The sequence below is a fragment of the Malaclemys terrapin genome, chromosome 2 (assembly GCF_027887155.1).
Source record: "Malaclemys terrapin pileata isolate rMalTer1 chromosome 2, rMalTer1.hap1, whole genome shotgun sequence".
In the NCBI taxonomy this organism is placed as follows: Eukaryota; Metazoa; Chordata; order Testudines; family Emydidae; genus Malaclemys; species Malaclemys terrapin.
The window spans coordinates 219,235,603-219,254,259 of record NC_071506.1 but is presented as its reverse complement, the minus strand read 5'-3'; the positions used below and the strand labels follow the sequence as shown (position 1 = coordinate 219,254,259).

The 18,657-nt window shown below is 39.8% G+C and overlaps 1 protein-coding gene across 3 annotated transcripts in view; it reads right to left on the bottom strand.

The window, feature by feature from the left end:
- Positions 1 to 14,062: 14,062 nt before the first annotated feature.
- The window catches only part of ZNF385D (zinc finger protein 385D), a 358,005-nt gene continuing 353,410 nt past the window's right edge, over positions 14,063 to 18,657 (bottom strand). For all 3 annotated transcript variants that reach the window (XM_054019980.1, XM_054019979.1, XM_054019981.1), the window contains exon 8: positions 14,063 to 17,340. In XM_054019980.1, coding sequence (XP_053875955.1) covers positions 17,107 to 17,340 — 234 coding nt within the window. In that variant the 3' untranslated portion in view covers positions 14,063 to 17,106. The remainder of the gene's footprint in view (positions 17,341 to 18,657) is intronic.

The following is an 18,657-nucleotide window of genomic DNA, read 5'->3' as shown; positions in this document are numbered from 1 at the left end:
GTTAGTGGGACATTAGTTGGGTGCATGATGGGGTGTGTGTGTGGAAGCAATGTGAGATGGTTTGGTTCAAGCTGTACCACATACTTGCATGTTTTGTACCAAACTGGACTGACTGTGTTATTTACAGTGTTTCCATGGTACTCATTGCTGTAACAAATAAGAAATGAAATCCCAAGCCAATAAACAAACATTAGCAATGCCAACATTATTGTATTTAGTATTCCTGGCCTTCTCCCCCCCCCCATTAGTGCACTGTGGGCGTGTGCTTATTCACATCTGTCTCCACAGGGACAGAGATGAGCATCATCTCAAAGTACATTATGCCTACTGCTGTTTAGTTTTAAGCCGTGTGTAGGCGTCTGCCGCCTTTGTTCTGTTCTCCAGTTGGTTTGTTGATACTCTGGTGGTTTTACTGAAAGTGGGAACTTAGAAACAGAGGATGAGATAGAAGCTGCGACACTAATTAGCAAGATACCACATTCCAGGTCTGGAAGGGTATTGCGAAGGCTTGGGAGAGCAAGCAGATTGCGGAAGAACAGTGGGTAGAGCCCACTGAGGTTCTCCTCCCTTAAAAAAAACAACAACCCATAATCAACTTGATGATTATAAGGCCATGGAGTACTTGTGCCGTTCCTCCACAGCCCATAGGCTATAGTTATAGCTGTTGGCCAATGGATCCTTTTAGTCAGGATCTTCCAGCCCGTCATCCCACTGGCCTGCTCTACCCCCAACGTCCTCCTCCATGCCATTAAGGAGGAGCACGGCAGTACAGTGCTCATTCTACTGCATCCTCTTAAGTGGCTTCTATGCTGTCTGCTTCCATTGCGCACACATTCACACCAAGCAGTACACCATCTCACTCTGCACACACACAAAAAACAACCCAGGAAAATTATTCTCTTATCAAAGATTTGCCTGCTTTTGATGTGCCTCAATGCACTTGAGGACTATAGGTTAGGGTTAGAATATGAAAAATGACAAAAAGAGAAACTAAAACTAAAAAGTTTTAAACTTGATGAAAAGTATTGTAGTAGAGCTGGTCAAAAATTTTCCAACTGAACATTTTCCCATCAGAAAATGCCATTTTGTCAAAATTGAAACTTTCAGAAAGAATATGTTGATTCTGATACATTCATTTGGAAAAGAGTGGAAACAAAGAAACTGATAAAGTTGAAATATTCTGTTTTGATCTGATTGGAGCAGAATATTTTGATTTGTCATTTCAAAATGTGTTATATAATTTATAATCCAATTTTGACTTTATTTTGCAACAAAATATTTTGATTTTATTGGAACAAAAGGTTTCAGTTGACCCAATTACCACCACCCCCCCTTTCAAAAAATTGTTCCGGGGGGGTGTGTGTGTCAATTTTTTTTGTTTTGTTTTTATTCTAAATTAGAATGAAAGCAAATTTCAAAATGCGGGATTTAAGTAGACTGGAAAGCCACGTTTCAAGCAACTATATATTGTAACTTTTGTATAATGCTGGTGTACACCATTCAGGGTCAGAAAACCAATTGTGTCTCAGTTTTAAAACTTCTGCAGATGCTTTGGTACACAGTCCTAGAACCTTACAGTATGGAACAGAAGGTTTCCCACAAATTCACATAATATATAGACCTTTTCATGTAAAATTATAATATACAAGTCTTTCAACAAAGTGTCTGTATACATTTTCCAGCTGTATAATGCACAAAACAATGTTAATTTCCATTTGCTAAATGAATATAGTTATGTGAATTCTCTTCTATAATGGCACATGGTTTGTTTGTTATCAACATGAGAAGTAGATGTAATTTAATTGAAATTAAAGCAAGTCATTGTTGTTATCTACCAAGTAGAATTTTGGAGCCCACTTCTTGCATACTGCTTATTAGTTTCCTTGGTAACTTGTAATCACTTGCCTTCCTTAAACAAATGAGATGTCAACAAACATGTACTGGAGTAGTGGCTTGATACATCAGAAAAGAAAAGTGCTGTCATGACAGCACAATAAATCTAACATGAAAACTTAATGGCTACATTAGTGGCAGACTAACTATAGTCTCAGATACACACTGTCCTACAGTACATACTTTTCTTTTGTAGCATGTTTGTGGTACCGAGTGCTGTATGGCCTAGGAGGTCTTTCCAGCCCCACCACAAAGTAAAATAAACTCTAGAACAAGAATCACAGTCATTTTCTATATCAATAAAATATAGCTATTTATTAACAACTGCCCTCCATCCAAGTAATGCCACTACAAGCATCCCCAGCTAGATTAATCTTATTCTGTTTCAACCTGTCACTTCTTGCTTATGTAATGTATACAACATTAAACAAGGGAGTGGGCTATATTTGTATATACATAGATAGTTCCCAGTGCAGGACTGGAAGAGAAATGATGAAAAATTCGGTTTCCAACTTAAGAACAGCCATACTGGGTCAGAGCAATGGTCCATCTAACACAATATCCTGACAGTGGACAGTGCCACGTACTTTGAGAAGGAATGAACAAAACCAGGGCAATTGCAAGTGACTCATCCCGTCATCCAGCTCCAATTTCTGGCATTTGTAGGTTTAGGGGGAACCAGAGCATGGGGTTGTGTCCCTGACCATCTGGACTAACAGCCATTGGGCGAAGTATTCTCCATGAATTTATCTGAGTCTTTTTTTAATCCTGTAGTGATTTTGTGGTCATCCCTCCCAGCCAGGCTCGGAGGGAAGCCACTCTGCCTCACTATGTCACACAGAAAACAGTCAATTAGCAGGCTAGGGCCCTACCTTTCCTGTGGTAGAGTTTGATTCATTTAGGATTTTGACTGTATTTGATTCTATGCTTTCTTTCACATATAATACCATTCCCCCACCAGTGCAACCTTCTGTCATTCCTGTATAATTTTTACCCTGGTATTACCACATCCCAATGGTTACTTTCATTCCACCAAGTTTCCATGATGCCTATTATAGCAATATCCTCATTTGACAACAACCACTCTAGTTCACCCATCTTTGGAATTCTGGTATTTGTATACCAGCACTCGTACATTTCGTCAATATTCAGTTGCTTGTCTTCATGAGCTATATTTCAATGGGACTCTTACATTTGACTGTTCCTCACTACCTCCTACCTGTAACTTCTCCAACTTCTTCCCTATTCTTGTTACTAGGATATAGAGCTCCCTCTTTAATAAAGTCATCCTAAGGGATGTTTCCAGCCAAATCATGTGCTCCTCAACACCTGCTAGCTTTTTACCACAGCTCTTAGTTTAAAAAAAAATCCTCTATAACCTTTTTAATTTTATATGCCAGCAGTCTGGTTCCATTTTGGTTTAGGTGGAGCCCATCTTGTATAGGATCCTCCTTTCTCAGAGCATTCCCCTATTCTTAAAAACCCCTTCTTCCTACACCATGGTCTCATCCACGTACTGTATTGGTACCCTACACTTGTGCCTGTCTTTCTGGTGCTGTGTGTGGAACTGGACATGTTTCAGAGAATTCTACTATTGAGGTCCTAGACTTTAATTTGCTAGCCTAAATTTGGCCTCCAGGACATCTCGCCTATCTTTCCCTATGTCACTGTTATCTACATGTACCATGACCACATGCTCCTCCCTGGCACTGTACCTAAGCCTGTCTAGATGTCTCAGAGATCTGCAAGCTTTGCATCCAGCATGCAATTTATCTGGTCATCACAACTATCTATATTTCTAATAATCGAATTGCCCATTACTAATGTCCTCAATGTGAGAAGATACCATGACATCACCTGAAAGGAGGGTCAGTCTCAAGCTTAACTTCAGCTTTGTTTTTGGAGCAAAGGACATGAAGCACTAGCATGTTTAAGCCAGGTGCAAGGGAATAAATAATGTGTCACCTTCTCAGTATGAGAAGGAGGATGGCATGGTCCAGTGATTGGGGCCCTAGCCTAGGATTTAGGAGGCCTGGTTTCAAGTCCTTCTCTACTATGGACTTAGGCCCAGATCCTCACATGTTTGAAATCAATGGGAGTCATGTGCTTAAATGCCTCAGAGTATCTGAATCTTAGTTTATTTGTACTTGAGTTCCCCCCATCTGTTAAATAATACTATTTTCCTACCAATAAAAAAAAAACACAACAACCAAACACCTCCCCCACCCACCACCCTACTATAGGAGGGGGCAGGACTCCCTAGATTCCTCTCCCCAGGTCCTACTGTTCACCATTTACCCTCTCTACTTCCCCCAGTGGCTACACTTGGGAGAGTTCTCGGGGAGGGGGAAACACCCTGAAAGGGAAATGGTTCCTCTTCCACCCTTACCCTTGCAGGAGAGGAGCATGTGACTGGAACAGGGGTCAGCCTCTCAGCCAGCCCCTGGATAGAGCTTTGCAGACTCAGTCAGTTTGGTGCCCCTTCATAGGGTCCCATCTCCTATCCTTCTTCCTGGGGCATGTTGCCTGGCTATCAGCCAGGACAGCTCCAGAAGCAATGATGGAGCTTGGTTGTCTCCTCCTCAACTAGTCTGCCTCTATTACTAGCAACCTTTGCATAGAGTAGCCTTCTGCCTGGTCACCACTCTCTTCCTATGGTAAACTGCTTCCTTTTAAGCCCCTCCTCTTTCAGGCTTAACAAGCCATGCAGGTGTGTCTCCTTAGCACAGGACAGGCCCAGAAGAGTTTGTTAGCCTCTTCCAGGCCAGTGGGAGGGTGTCCTTTCAACACCCACCTCCCCACACACACACATAAGGAAAATCAGGAGTCTTCTTGCAAGACCCTAAAATGCTGCTGTGTTTTGGTGCAGCTGCATTTGCTTACTACCTTCACTTAAAAAATAATAAAGAATTCAAACAGCAATCTAGTTGGAACATTTTCACATCACCAAGGTCTCCTGGAAGCCAACAAATATTTACTGTGGAATGCCCAGGTTTGTAATAGGGATCATTTCTCTGGACACAGTTTGAGGATAAAAATTATGAGGCAGCGATAACCAAACTGACCTCTGTGCCAGATCCTCTGATGTTGCCAATTGATATAGATCTGCTAAAAATGCAGCTACACTGGTTTCCACAAGCTGAGATCTGAACCTGAACTTTTAAATAAAACATAGTCATTATAGTCTCCTTCCTTAGCTTTTATAAAAGAAAGCTACTGTGTAAAGTAACCTCTCTGCACATACAGGGAATAGCTACGTGCAGCACAAGGAAATGCAGGACTTCTCCTAATTGCATGAGGAATCCTGGTGGCTGTAGCAGGCTGATAAAGTACCAAACCACTATGCTTTTGCTGCCTAGGAGGACCTTTAAAGGCCAATGAATGTAGTGAGACATGCTCCCTAGGGTTATGGAAAGAGGGCAGGACATGGTCTGGGTTCAGCAAACTCTGCAGACATAGTATGCATGTGTGTGGAGTCACTACTTTACCTCACCTCCCACTGAGCTTCTGTGTTCATCCCAGGTGTAAAATTCATTTACTGTGGCCTCTCCCAGCACTAAGATTCCACATTCAGAATTTATCTTGTTTAACTGGAGAGGCAATGTGGTCCAACAGTAGGTCACTGGACTGTGGATCAGCAGCCAAGTTTTATTCCAACCTCTGCCATTGATCTGCTCTGTTCCCTTGGACAAGTCACTTGACCTCTTGGTGGTGCTGGTTTCCCCTCCCAACCTTTGTCTTGTCTATTCATATTGTAATCTCTGTGGCAGGGACTGGCTCTTATTATGTTTATACACCGCCTAGCACAATGGGACTTTGAGCCCAGTCGGGGTCTTTTAGCACCATTGTAATACAAATGAATAAATAATAAAACAAATAAATAAAATCCCATCCACAGTACACACACACACACTAGTGGATTTTTTTTTTAGCATGCATGTTTAACCGCTCATGAAACCAAGTCACATCAAATATTTCTGCAAATCTAGGACACTTAGCTTCCCAGTCACCTATGGCATGAGCTTCAGTATGACGTTCTGAGGTCTAATTGCTCACACATTCAGAGTGCCCAATTACAGATATGACAAACAGAACAACTGTGCATATACTAATGCGGCAATATTTATTTGCTGAGAAATGCAGTATACTGTGGTTTTGACAATAATTAAAAAGCCAAGAGTTGAAATTGTTTGGCCTCAGCTGCACAGAAAGCAGAAGGCTTCCTTTTTTAACCAAAACATTTTGAATCATGTTTTTATATTGCAGTCACACAAAGCTTTTAATTCTGCAAAGTGTTTTGGAAGACTGAAAGATGCTATTCCAAATCAAGCAGTAAAGTAGGAAAAATACTGTTGAGCTTTGACCCAAAACTTTTCCTATCAACAGTAAAAGATTTGTGGAATTACATGGGAAGCTGAAAACCAGTGCCAGGGGGCCAAAACATTTACCCAGTCCTTCCTAAAAGGTCTGATCCCGTGACTCATTGAGGGACAGATTTTCAAAGGTATTTAGACACCTAGAGATGCAGACAGACACCTAGTGGGATTTTCAAAAGTGCCTAGTATTGAAAGCACTGAGCGTTAGGCACCTAGGTGTTGAAAATCTGGCCTGCAGGGGTGCCTTCTGCAAAGTACTCAGAATCTCCCCTCCACATTTATCATCTTGCAGGATCAGGCTCTTAGACCAAACACCCATTGATTTCAAGCCCAGCAACATTTGGCCCAATTTGTTTTGTGTGTTTTTTTTTAAAGTCAAAACTTCTTTAGTTTCTGAACAAACAATGAAAATAACCATTTATGTAAACTACTCTGATAGCCTTCAAATATTTCATTCACATTAGGGATACAATCAATCTGGTGAATCTAAATCAATAGCCATACTATTCTTTTGGGGATTGGAGCAAATGCGGTTGTATCTTAGAGCTTGGCTGTAGACAATGGGTCATGTGATGTGGTCTGGATGAAAGCTGGAGGCATGTAGGTAAGTATAGAGGTCAGTAGGTTTCCAATATAGGGTGATGTTTATGTGACCATCGCTTATTTGCACTGCATTAGCATTGTCTACAGCCAAGCTCTAAGCTACAACCACATTTGCTCCTATCCCTCAGACAGAGACAAACACCTACAAGATCGCTATCAAGCATTCTTAAAACCACAATACCCACCTGCTGAAGTGAAGAAACAGATTGACAGAGCCAGAAGAATACCCAGAAGTCACCTACTCCAGGACAGGCCCAACAAAGAAAGTAACAGAACGCCACTAGCCGTCACCTTCATCCCGCAACTAAGACCTCTCCAGTGCATCATCAAGGATCTACAACCTATCCTGAAGGATGATCCCTCATTCTCACAGACCTTGGGAGACAGGCCAGTCCTCACTTACAGACAGCCCCCTAACCTGAAGAAAATACTCACCAGCAACCACACACCACACAACAAAAACACTAACCCAGGAACCTATCCTTGCAACAAAGCCCATTGCCAACTCTGTCCACATATCTATTCAAGAGACACCATCATAGGACCTAATCACATCAGCCACACCACTAGAGACTCGTTCACCTGCACATCTACCAATGTGATATATGCCATCATGTGCCAGCAATGTCCCTCTGTCAGGTACATTGGCCAAACTGGACAGTCTCTACACAAAAGAATAAATGGACACAAAGCAGACGTCAAGAATTATAACATTCAAAAACCAGTCAGAAAACACTTCAACCTCTCTGGTCACTCAATTACAGACCTAAAAGTTGCAATTCTCCAACAAAAATCTTCAAAAACAAATGCCAACGAGAAACTGCAGAACTGGAATTAATTTGCAAACTGGACACCATTAAATTAGGCTTGAATAAAGACTGGGAGTGGATGGGTCATTACAGAAAGTAAAAACTGTTTCCCCATGCTAATTTTTCCCCTACTGTTACTCACACCTTCCCGTCAACTGTTTGAAATGGGCCATCCTGATTATCACTACAAAAGTTTTTTTTCTCCTGCTGATAATAGCCAGCCTTAATTGATTAGTCTCATTAGAGTTGGTATGACAACACCCATTTTGTCACGTTCTTTGTGTATATATATCTTCCTACTGTATTTTCCACTGCATGCATCCAATGAAGTGGGGTTTAGCCCACAAAAGCTTATGCCCAAATAAATTTGTTAGTCTCTAAGGTGCCACAAATACTCCTCGTTCTTTTTGCTGATACAGACTAACACAGCTACCACTCTGAATAGAATTAATGTGATAACCGAAATAGATACCAGTTGGTATTCAAAAGACCCTCTCCTGTGAAATGCAAATATACACACCCACATTTCTTACTCTCCTCCCCAAGCTTTCAGCTCATGACAAAAAGTAATTGAATATCTTTTGGAGAGGCATGCAGTTAGCACTCAGTGAATCATTTTAAATTGCATTATGATACAAGGAGGCACCGAACCTGATCCATTGTCCCATGACAGCTCTGAAATTCTTCAACAAATCTTTGCTCTGTATCAAGTGAAAGATGTGGAAAGAAAAGAATACATATAGAAGTATGGAAAAATATTTTTAATAAACTGTCACCATACTTAAAATTAACGTTTTTTTTTTTGATAGATCACTATGAATTGGGGGGGGGGGGGAGTCCATGGAATATTTGGCTAGGGCACATTCAAGTAACAAAAAGGTGTATTTAATAGTGCAAATTGTGAAATTTGCATCTGTATCTTAACTGTCCCCAAAGTTTTTTTAATGATGTTAAAAGCTTAGATTTTGGTTCAGGCCCATCTATGGTTTATACATTGGCTTGCAGTTTAGACCGGGGCCGGCGAAATATCAGTCTGGTGGTGGAAACATCTACTGTGGAAACACTTCAACTGTGTTCAGTATGTGAGGGTACGAACGTATACATGGGCACATAATAGAGACTTCTGCTGATGTTAATTACTGGTTATATATATTGAACGGACTCACCAGGTTGTTTCCTCACATACAATACACATTAGGCGCAGGGTATACTCATGAGAGACAGCTCTATGATATCTTGTGGGCAGCATTGTGGAAATATTAGCTTGCAAAAACATTGCTGTGAGGAAAGTGTTGTGTGTTTTGAAAGATTATTAGCAATGCACTTGGAAAAAAGGGCTTGATCCTACGTTTATTGAAGTCAATAGCAAAATTCCCATTGACTTTAAATGGAACAGGATTGGAGGGCTTTCGTGATTAGGAAAGCTTTGAAGCTCATTGGAAACAGAGATCTGCTGCTTCAAGGGCCTAGTCCTGCAAGGTTGTGAGCATCCTCAACTCCCATTGAAATCATTAGGAATTAAGAGTGTTCGAGATCTCCAGAATGGGCCCTGAATCATGCATGTCTGAGAGATACAGCAAACTAGAGGGTGCTGTGAATTCTTACAAAAACACAGATAAAGTGTTTCTATGGTAGTTGTTTCCATCACCAACATCCCACTAGTTTGCTGGAATGTTGATGTTCAGATAAACGCTGTGGATGTCAGTAAAACATGCAAGTCACATTCTTTTCTCCATGCATTTGCTGTGCTTTGCAAAGGGAATGAGAATAGCAGTAACTCCTCTGCTAATGATTCACCTCACATGGGGGAGTGCTTGGGTGGTGCAGCACCTCCTCACACAGCATTTGGCATCCCAGCCCTTGCATAAGGGCTGTATTGAGGATGGAAAGAGATGGGGAGGAGTCTTAGTTGTAGTTCAATCACCAGTAGGAATACAGTTGCTCGGGGAGCCTCAGTCTGTTCTAAACAATGATGAGGCACGAGCTGGTGCAGAACTGGGTAGAGAATCTGGGAGCTATAACTGGCTCCTGGGTGCCCACCACCAGCCAACATAGAAGCTGAACCATAAACTTGGTTAGAACGGATCATCAAGACAAATATGCAAGGGGGAAGCATATGCAGATACTAGTTCATTCAAGAGGCTTTTTCCCATTGTGATCTTCCAGCCAGCAGGGGTTTCAGGGAAGACTGATCTTTTCAGGTAATTAACTATAGAGTTTGTGAGGATTTTATAGTAAATTGAATTTTAGAAGCAGAGTAAATGAAACCTAGATACGTTTATGATGTAGCAGCCATACTGGCTCCATCGTGATGGTTAAATTGAGATTAGCACTTCCAGCAAGGATTACACCTTTCTTATGTTCCAGTAATATAGTCCATCCTCCCCAGACTTCTGGCATTTGCTCTTTGCATACACAATGCATTTTCTGAGACATTTCAAATGAACATACTGATTAGTGTGGAAGTTATAAGTGTTTAAAAATGACTCTTCTCAGAATTTTATTTTTCCATCAAATGGATGCTCCAAGATGTAAGATTTCAATTAACCCTCTCCCCAACTTCTTGGGTAGTCTTAGTGAAAAGATAGATCAATTTTGAAACGGCATATCAACTTTAAATCAATTAAGTATTGTCTTTGGAATGTGTGGCCAGCTAGAAAATAATAGCCCTAAGAGGTGTGAATTATCACATTTATCTCATTGAGGTTTTTAACTCTGAAACCTAAGGATGACAGCTATACAGGTAACATTGTTAACTGTTTCACTGCTGATCAGTTTAGCAGAAACATTCTATGGAAAACTGACAGTGAAAACATTCTCCGTCAAAATATCGGCCTTATTGCTCAACCAGTGAAGGAAGAAAGTGGCCACTCCTAGCTTGTCTCTCTGGACCTCAGAAACTCCACAGGAGGCAAATTGCTCTCCTATAAACTTTCTAAGCTTGCCTACCAACATCCCCCCCTGAGGGAGCACTAGTAGTATCTCCAGATCTTTCTTGGGATCCCCTGTTGTCTGGGGAAAAGGTGGAACAGTAATTTGTTACACCTTTTATGGGATTCTGCATACTCCTCTTATGTGGCTAGCCAGCTTCCCTGGACAGCACAACGGGGGGATCAGAACCATGGCTCTGCCTACTCCCTGCCCCTTCTCATTTGGTTGCTCCCAGGGGAAGCATCTGCAGTGTAGACTCGGCAAACCAAGTCAAAACCAATTTTAATCCAAAGGCACTTCTCCATGCCCACTGTCAACTCTCTGTTCCCAGCTGACATGGTGCTAGAACTGTTAAAAATGTTGTGAGAATTAATGTATAGTTAATGGTTTTTATTCCCTTTCCATTTTCCTTGGTCTCAAAAATGTAGACCCATGTTTAGTACACATCCACAATAAAATTCATGTTTAATCAGAGATGAAGCCTGGAAGATATTAAAGCTCAAAAGATGAATGTTTCAGAAAGTTGTGAGCAGTTGAAACAGGGGTTAGAATGGAAAGCACCACGAAACCTTAACTATGGCAGTTACTCTACCGTAATATACATACTCCCCCTATAGAAAATATATTATTATTATTATTTCAATACTGCCTGAACTTCATCCTGTGATTTATTGACTCTGATCCAATGGCTCACCAGCTAGGTTTTTGAATGCCAGCTTCTTCAATCTACATTTACAACTCCACATTGCACTCAAAGTCTCATATGAAAAGAATGTATGAATACAGAAGCACTGCTAATGAAAGCTTGAAAGGGACAGTTGAAATATAGTGGAAATTTCAAAGACTATTAAAGCAAAATATAAACTATAAATCCTGGAGATCCTTTTTAGGGACAAAACTATGTATGAAATACAATCCATACGGCCAGTTCCTCATCTGGTGTAAGCTGGCGTACCTCCATTGATTTAAATGGAGCTATACTGGTTTACACCAAGTGTGGATCTGTCTCATGCACCCTATACGTTATGCTATTGCACTAGACACTAATATCCAGATTTGTTCCTAAGTATACAGGCAAATGTTCAGTTCCAGTTGTGCACAGTACAAATATTAGATTCCAGTCATGCCCACACAAGGTCACTGACAAATGTGAGCCAACCACTCTCCCATAGGTTTCCTTTACCATCACATTAATTATTTTTAAGAAGCTAAGCTCATGTAATTTCACTGGTCCTATATGTCATCCAACAGCTACAGAATTTTCCTTGCTGTTAATGCCTCATGCACTTCACCAAAATATAAGAAAGAAAAAGGCCCATGGGGGGTCAAATTCTTTTCCTGTTTTCCCTACATTTCCTGGCCACTGAGTAGCAGTCCAATGCAAAGTTGGTTGCAAATGTTAGACAGACATTAATGCAGGCTTGAAATTCAACCAAGTTTATTTATCCATTTTTGTCATCTGAACTCGCCTCAGAGCCCCCAGTTGACTGACACTTGGGAGGGTGCATGATTGTGAAGAGGTTAGTATCAGCCTATTAGGCTCCAGCCATTGAGGGTGAAATCTTATCGCCATTGAAGTCAAAGGAAGTTTTGCCACTGGCTTCAAAAGGAACAGGCGTTCATGCTGAAACTTTACAGGCTTTAGACATCCCATACTGTTCTTGTTTTGGGTTTGGGACTGTAAAGCCTACTAGGCCTTGTTTCATTTCCCTGGCCGCTGACCCTCTGGCTCTGTATGCATGATAACCATCTTTCTCCTTGGTTTATGGAATGAAGAAGGTTAAATACAGCAAGGTCCGGTACAGGAATAACCTCTTAGAGTGGAGGTTTGGTGCTTCCTTTGCAGAGTTGTTCTCCTCAGTTAGATTCTTAAAGATCTGGTTGAGATAGCAACGAGTTTAATGGAGACTTATTAATTTATCATTGGTGGAATGTTCCCCTCAACTGTGGGCCAAAACTTAAATCAGAGATTTCCATGATTCACTGTCAACAAAGTAATGGGACTTGCTGATGAGCAAATACTGCCTGGGACACAAGGTGCAAATACGTAGGTGCCATGGGGTAACATTTTCAAAGGCACCTAAGTGACTTAGTCACAGTTTGAAAAGTGACTTAGACACTTACCAGCTTAAGTCTCATTGAAAGGCAAGACCTTTAAAAATCTGGTCCTACGTGTTTAAGTCACTTTTGAAAATGAGACAGGCTCTGAAGTCACTTAAGTGCTTTTGAAAATTTTACCCCAATTCTTTCGAGGTAGAAATTTCCGAAGGAAACTCAAAAAGAGGTCTACTGTTTGGGGAACAGAAGGCAGAGGAAGAATAAGATATTAACAGGTGGCTTCATCTTTTATGGAATGGCATGCCAAGGATCTGCAATCCCATTGGTCACTTAAGTGCAACAGACAGGCAAAACCATCAAGGTAGAGAATGACCTTTTATACTGGAGATCAATATATGAATGAGTGAGAGACAATAAAAATTACACACATTGGCTCTGTGCCTTCAGCATTTGAAAAGACTGTATGTCTTTACAATTGTGCAGCCTGTTTTGTGGTTTGGCCTTCTAAAATGACAGATTTAATTATTCTAGGTATAGAATGTAGATCAACTGTTTTGAAATAATTAAGATGTATACTTTAAAAATAAATACTCCTTGCCACATCCGTGCCATTGTTCATCTTTTCCAGTTCACATGAAGTTTCTGTAAATACACCATTTGCTTACTGGCCTTGCAGAGCCTAAAGTCTACACTAGCTCTCAGGAAAGTAGCTAACCTCTCTTTTCAGAACAATGATGAATCTTCAGACCAAATGTCTGAAGGCACAAATGCCTGGAAAATTATAGGGTTTATAAGAAAAGATAGTTTGTAAAAAAACAAAACAAAACCCCTTCCATAAATATAACATCATGACTTCTGGTCAGACCAGAACAATCATTTTTTAAAGCTTAGTATGGAATCTGAGAAAACATCATTGAACATATCAGCTTGTCTGAATACATACACAGCCCTTTCCCCAGCAACCATGATTTCATTCTGTCAGCCCAATGACTTATTCATATCTTGGGTGAAGAGACGCATTTCCATGGGCTTTAGGCTTCTGTCTAGTCCTGTAGTGTTATTTATATTTAGTTAAAATGAAATAAGAAAAGACATTTTTTTCTTTTACTATTCTTGCTGCCATGGGCATATTGACACAAGTGTGTATAAGGTGGCTTAAGTATGACAGTTCCAATTCCAAATGCTGTGGTCATGCACATGGATTGGACTCACCATTCACCAAGCAGATTGCTCTGCTAGTAGTTTTCACATTTATTTATTAAAATATTAAGCAAACAGCTGTTTAGCAGAGAGATTGGATCCCAATGGATGCTGATCTATTCCTGACAAACAGGTGCTGCTCAACAGATAGGGGGACAGCAAGGCACAGAAAATCCACTATACATTCTAACATTCAGGCTTTATCCTTTATTAGGTAGTGAGTAAGAGACATAAAAACGTTTGAGATTGTTGTGTACAGCTGAAATTTAAAAGAGGCTTGTGTGACCAAAAATTGTTCCATAGAGCACTGTGACAAAAAAGGTCCAAGAAACAGAAAGTGAAGTTGCAAGTGGAAATAGTTGGAATGACGCTGTTTATTTCTAGCAAAACTTTTATTAATTCTCCCCTTAGTACTGTGCCTCCATACATGCCACAGGCCACAACATGTTCACAAAGATGGGTCTGTTGATTTTAATGGCATTGTGATAGCGTGGCAGGATGTACAGTATGTGCCCCCCTACCAGTAGGCCATGCACAAGACTATAAAATAGGTTAGTGGTTCTCCTACTTTTCCATTCTACATATTATTTCATCTTTCGTCCCAACACTCCAGTCCTCCTCTTGATTCTCAAATGTTTCAATTTGTGGACCAGTAGGAAAGACTCTGCTGACAAATGGTGTCATTGAGCATAGATTGAAAACCACTGTCCTCTTCAATAAGGGATATGCACACATGTTGATGACATCACAGCTACTGCACACAGAACATAGGCTGAATATTCTAAAGACCCAAGCCAAGATTTTAAAAAGAAGAGATCAAAGTTAGGCTCCTAAAACTATATTTATACACCCAAACAAGAGGACTGACTTGCGAATACTCTGAGTGTCAGGCCCAACGCTTTAGAAATGGGCCCATTTGTAACCTTGTTGGGTGCCGCTGGGTGCCGAGCACTTTTTAAAATCATCCCACCTATTTAGGTGCCTGAATATGATGTTAGGAACTTAACTCTTCTCTCCTATTTATGAATATCTTGGGCCAAAGAAATTCATGTAATTAAGTAGTCCTGAAATCACCACAGTATCTAGTTTGTGTCCTATATCTGATTAAGGTGATTACTATCAACCAATTTGATTTCAAGGCACAAACTTTTGCAGATAAACTGGACCAAATCATAGACATGATTAATACAGAGCTTATTTTAATTAATCCTTACAGAGAAATAAACACACCTCTTTGGAATTCTTTGGACGCAGCCATCCATGGAACACCTTTTCTTTCTCTCTTTTATTTATTTTTGTAAAAAAAAAAATTATATGCAGATAAGCTTTAAAAAATGTGTATGGAAGGCCCACTAATAACCTGAAAGTCCAGGGTGCTGCATATTCCCATCTTGTACATCTCCCAAACTGCTAATGTTAACCCCAAGCACTTTTAGGTAGCGACCACATGGCCATTATTTTATATTAAAAGCATTGTTATAAAATCTTTTAAACTATCCCCCCCACACACACCTGAACTTAAATTATGGTTTCAATTTTTTTCTTTGTCTTAAAAGTACGGTAGCTACACATCCGAGTGGCTGAATCAGACTCAGCAGCCCACTCCATAATCTTAATAGATATTTTTCAGAACCCTATGGGGAAAAGCAGGTAGCACGTATCAGAGATTCAAGACATGCCACATTTTTTCTCTGCTCTTTGTTACTATTTAATGATCCACATATGAAACTGAATGGTTATATAATTACTTTATATAGTAGATTTTTCTGTTTATAAGTTATTTCTCTTACTCTAACATATATACAATATATCTATATATACCCCTGATGAATCCTATTTTATAGGGACACTATCAACCCCTTTAAGCCTCATAGTGAATATATAAGGCTTTAAAACCTTGCAAAGAAGCAAAGATCAGCTACAGAATGTAGGGTCCATTAGGATCCTAAAAGTGGTATTTGCTCCAAACCCATGATGTGCAATTATCTCATAATATGTATATTGTGTGTTGCTGCTTAGATTATATATGTATATATATATTTTTTTTTATATCACATCAGTAGGAAATAAAATCATAGAACAAATTCATTTCTATTACCATACCTATAACAAACAAGTTTTGACCTCTACTTAATACAGACAGTCCCACTGGTATGATATAAAAAGAATATGTCCTAATCTTGGGGTGAAATCCTGGCTCCTCTGAAGTCAATGGCAAATCTCCTGTTGTCATCAATGGGGCCAGTTTTTCACAGTTGGTTTTCATTTGCTAGGTATGACCATGAGTAACCCACTCTTGACATCACTTTGTTCTACCACTAATGAAGTTATACTTCTCTGTGACTCATGAAAACAGAATATTTTTGCTGTCCACCTTTATGCCTTTCATGTTAGTTCCATCCTGTAAGTATTAGCTCTTTTGGATATATACACTGCACACATATTTTTCATTTAGATAGAAATGTGCCTATTTAGTGTACAGCATATGGAATTTTTGCACTAAATGTTCTTTATTTCTTATTTTGTCTTAACCATAGATCTACTGTATGTCTCTGTACTTTAACGTTTTCTATTAGGTGAGGAAAAGAAAGTTTTCTAACTAGGAACACCACATTATCATTGTCATTTTGCCTATTTAACAAAGTGAGATAATTTGTTCATTTTACCTTTTGCAACTCAGTTATAAACCTAGTGGCATAGATAGAGACACAATACTATTGTTGTACAAGACATCTATTGTAGCTACTTTTGTTCAGAAAATACCCAGTAACTGCTGATTTGGCAGGAGGATCAGTAAGGGTACTACTATTCACAGTGTTTCTTTTTTCTTCTTCTTCTTTTAATCTACAGAATAAAGTATTTTATGTACATTGGAACCAGTTAATGCCCTTTAGACAAATTTGTAAGTTGTTTCATAAAGCAGGAAAGACATTTCAGGGAAATATGTGCCAAAAAGCACAGTCAAAAAGGCTTCACAAGTTCTGTATATCACTGTGAGTCAATGCTGGAGATCGCTTCTAAAACGGTCAATATTCAAGAGGAATGCTCTCATTTGGAGAAAATACTGCCCCTTCCCTCTTTTACAATTTGATCAATTCTCTATCAAAAGTCCTGGCTCTTCATATATACTTTAAACTATAAATAAACACTGCATAGTTCCATGTTCTTGATTTGCTTCTTTTTGTTTGTTTTTGTTTTGAAAAATTATTGCAGTACAATTGATTCCTGTTTGGAGTTCAGTAAGGAGCAAACAGCACAGGAGTATGGGTGGTCCGTATAGGCCCAGGAGCTGGTCGTAGGAGTGCTGGAGGAAGTGCTGTAGTCTGGAATAGGGTAGCTGCTGGGGCTGATCGAAGACTGAAAGGGGAATTCACAGCCACAGCAGCAGCTGCTGCTGCAGCTGCTAGTGGGTTTGGTAAGATTCGTGGAGCCATTGGCTTTGGAGGTTCCTTTGAAAATACTAATTTTACCTGTGAGGAAAAGAAAAAAACAAACAGAGAAAGCAGAATTTGTTCATATTAGCCACGTGACAGGTTACTCTTCTTAGATTATATATGAAAAATATAGACAGAGAGGAGTGGTATTAGTTTCTGGCACTAAAAGTGAGCTGCATCTGTGTAACGAAAGAGCTGCTAGATCACACACTCCAATTAGGAAGGAGCACGTCCACGTTGTTTTGGTAGAGGCTACTGAAACCCAACATTATTTTGGTTTTGGTTTCACATCTTAACGTGGAAACCTATAATTTGATATGTAATTTCAAATCAACATTTTAGTGAGTCCTGACAGGGGCTGGGCAAACTCAACTTGCACAAAATTTAAGGGGAGTTGCAGTTGCCCTGGAAAAATTGAATAAGAAAGAACTGACAATCAGTGAGGAAGCAGCCATCTGGATAGTCTGATGTTGCAGACTAGAATTTAGTGAAAACACATCCCATTTGAATGCATTACAAAGCAGGTACTTTCTTGATTGTTGCTAGGTAAATTCTATTAAAAAAAAAAAGATAATCAGTGAACCACTGTTTATTAGCACCTGTCCCTGAAAAATATAAACAAATTTTACCTAACAACAGCTATGAATGTCTCCTGATTTGCCATGCATTCAAACGAGAGATGCATTCCCTGTTCCCTATTCTACATCATCTGACTGGATCTCCTACTGGTAGGAATCAGTAAAATAGCATTTCTCAGTGAGATGCTGTTCTCAGTTATGGAGACAATGAAAAGTGGCAGATATCTTAAAAACTTGGTTTTGAAAATTCATTTTTGATGTACATCTTTATGCGATCACTATTTAGTGAGCTGTGATGTAGTATTGTAGATAAGCACTGCAGCTTTTTCTTTAACCAGCTTTTAAAGCATCAGCACCATGCAACTCTCCATTTACATCTTTCAAACACACACAATGTGTATAAAATGCTTATCTATATCTGAGTATAATTAAAAATACACTTTGGGGTAGATCTCATTTTAGTGTATTAGCACTGATGTTTGATACGTGCATAAACTATCCCAATATGAGAGACTACAACCTGAGATGAGAATATGGGCCACCTCCAAAGCCAGTGGAAGACTCCTGTTGACTTCAGTCGACTTTGGATCAAGCCTTGTGTCCCTGGGCTGCAACTCTCTCTCTCAGTAAATTGTACACCACGGAATAAATATGAACATTTCTCACTTATTGGATAGGGCCAATTTCACCCCAGCCAATAGACTCTGTGTGTGTGTGTGTGTGTGTGTGTGTGTGTGTGTGTGTGTGTGTGTTCAAATAACACCACACTGTCCCA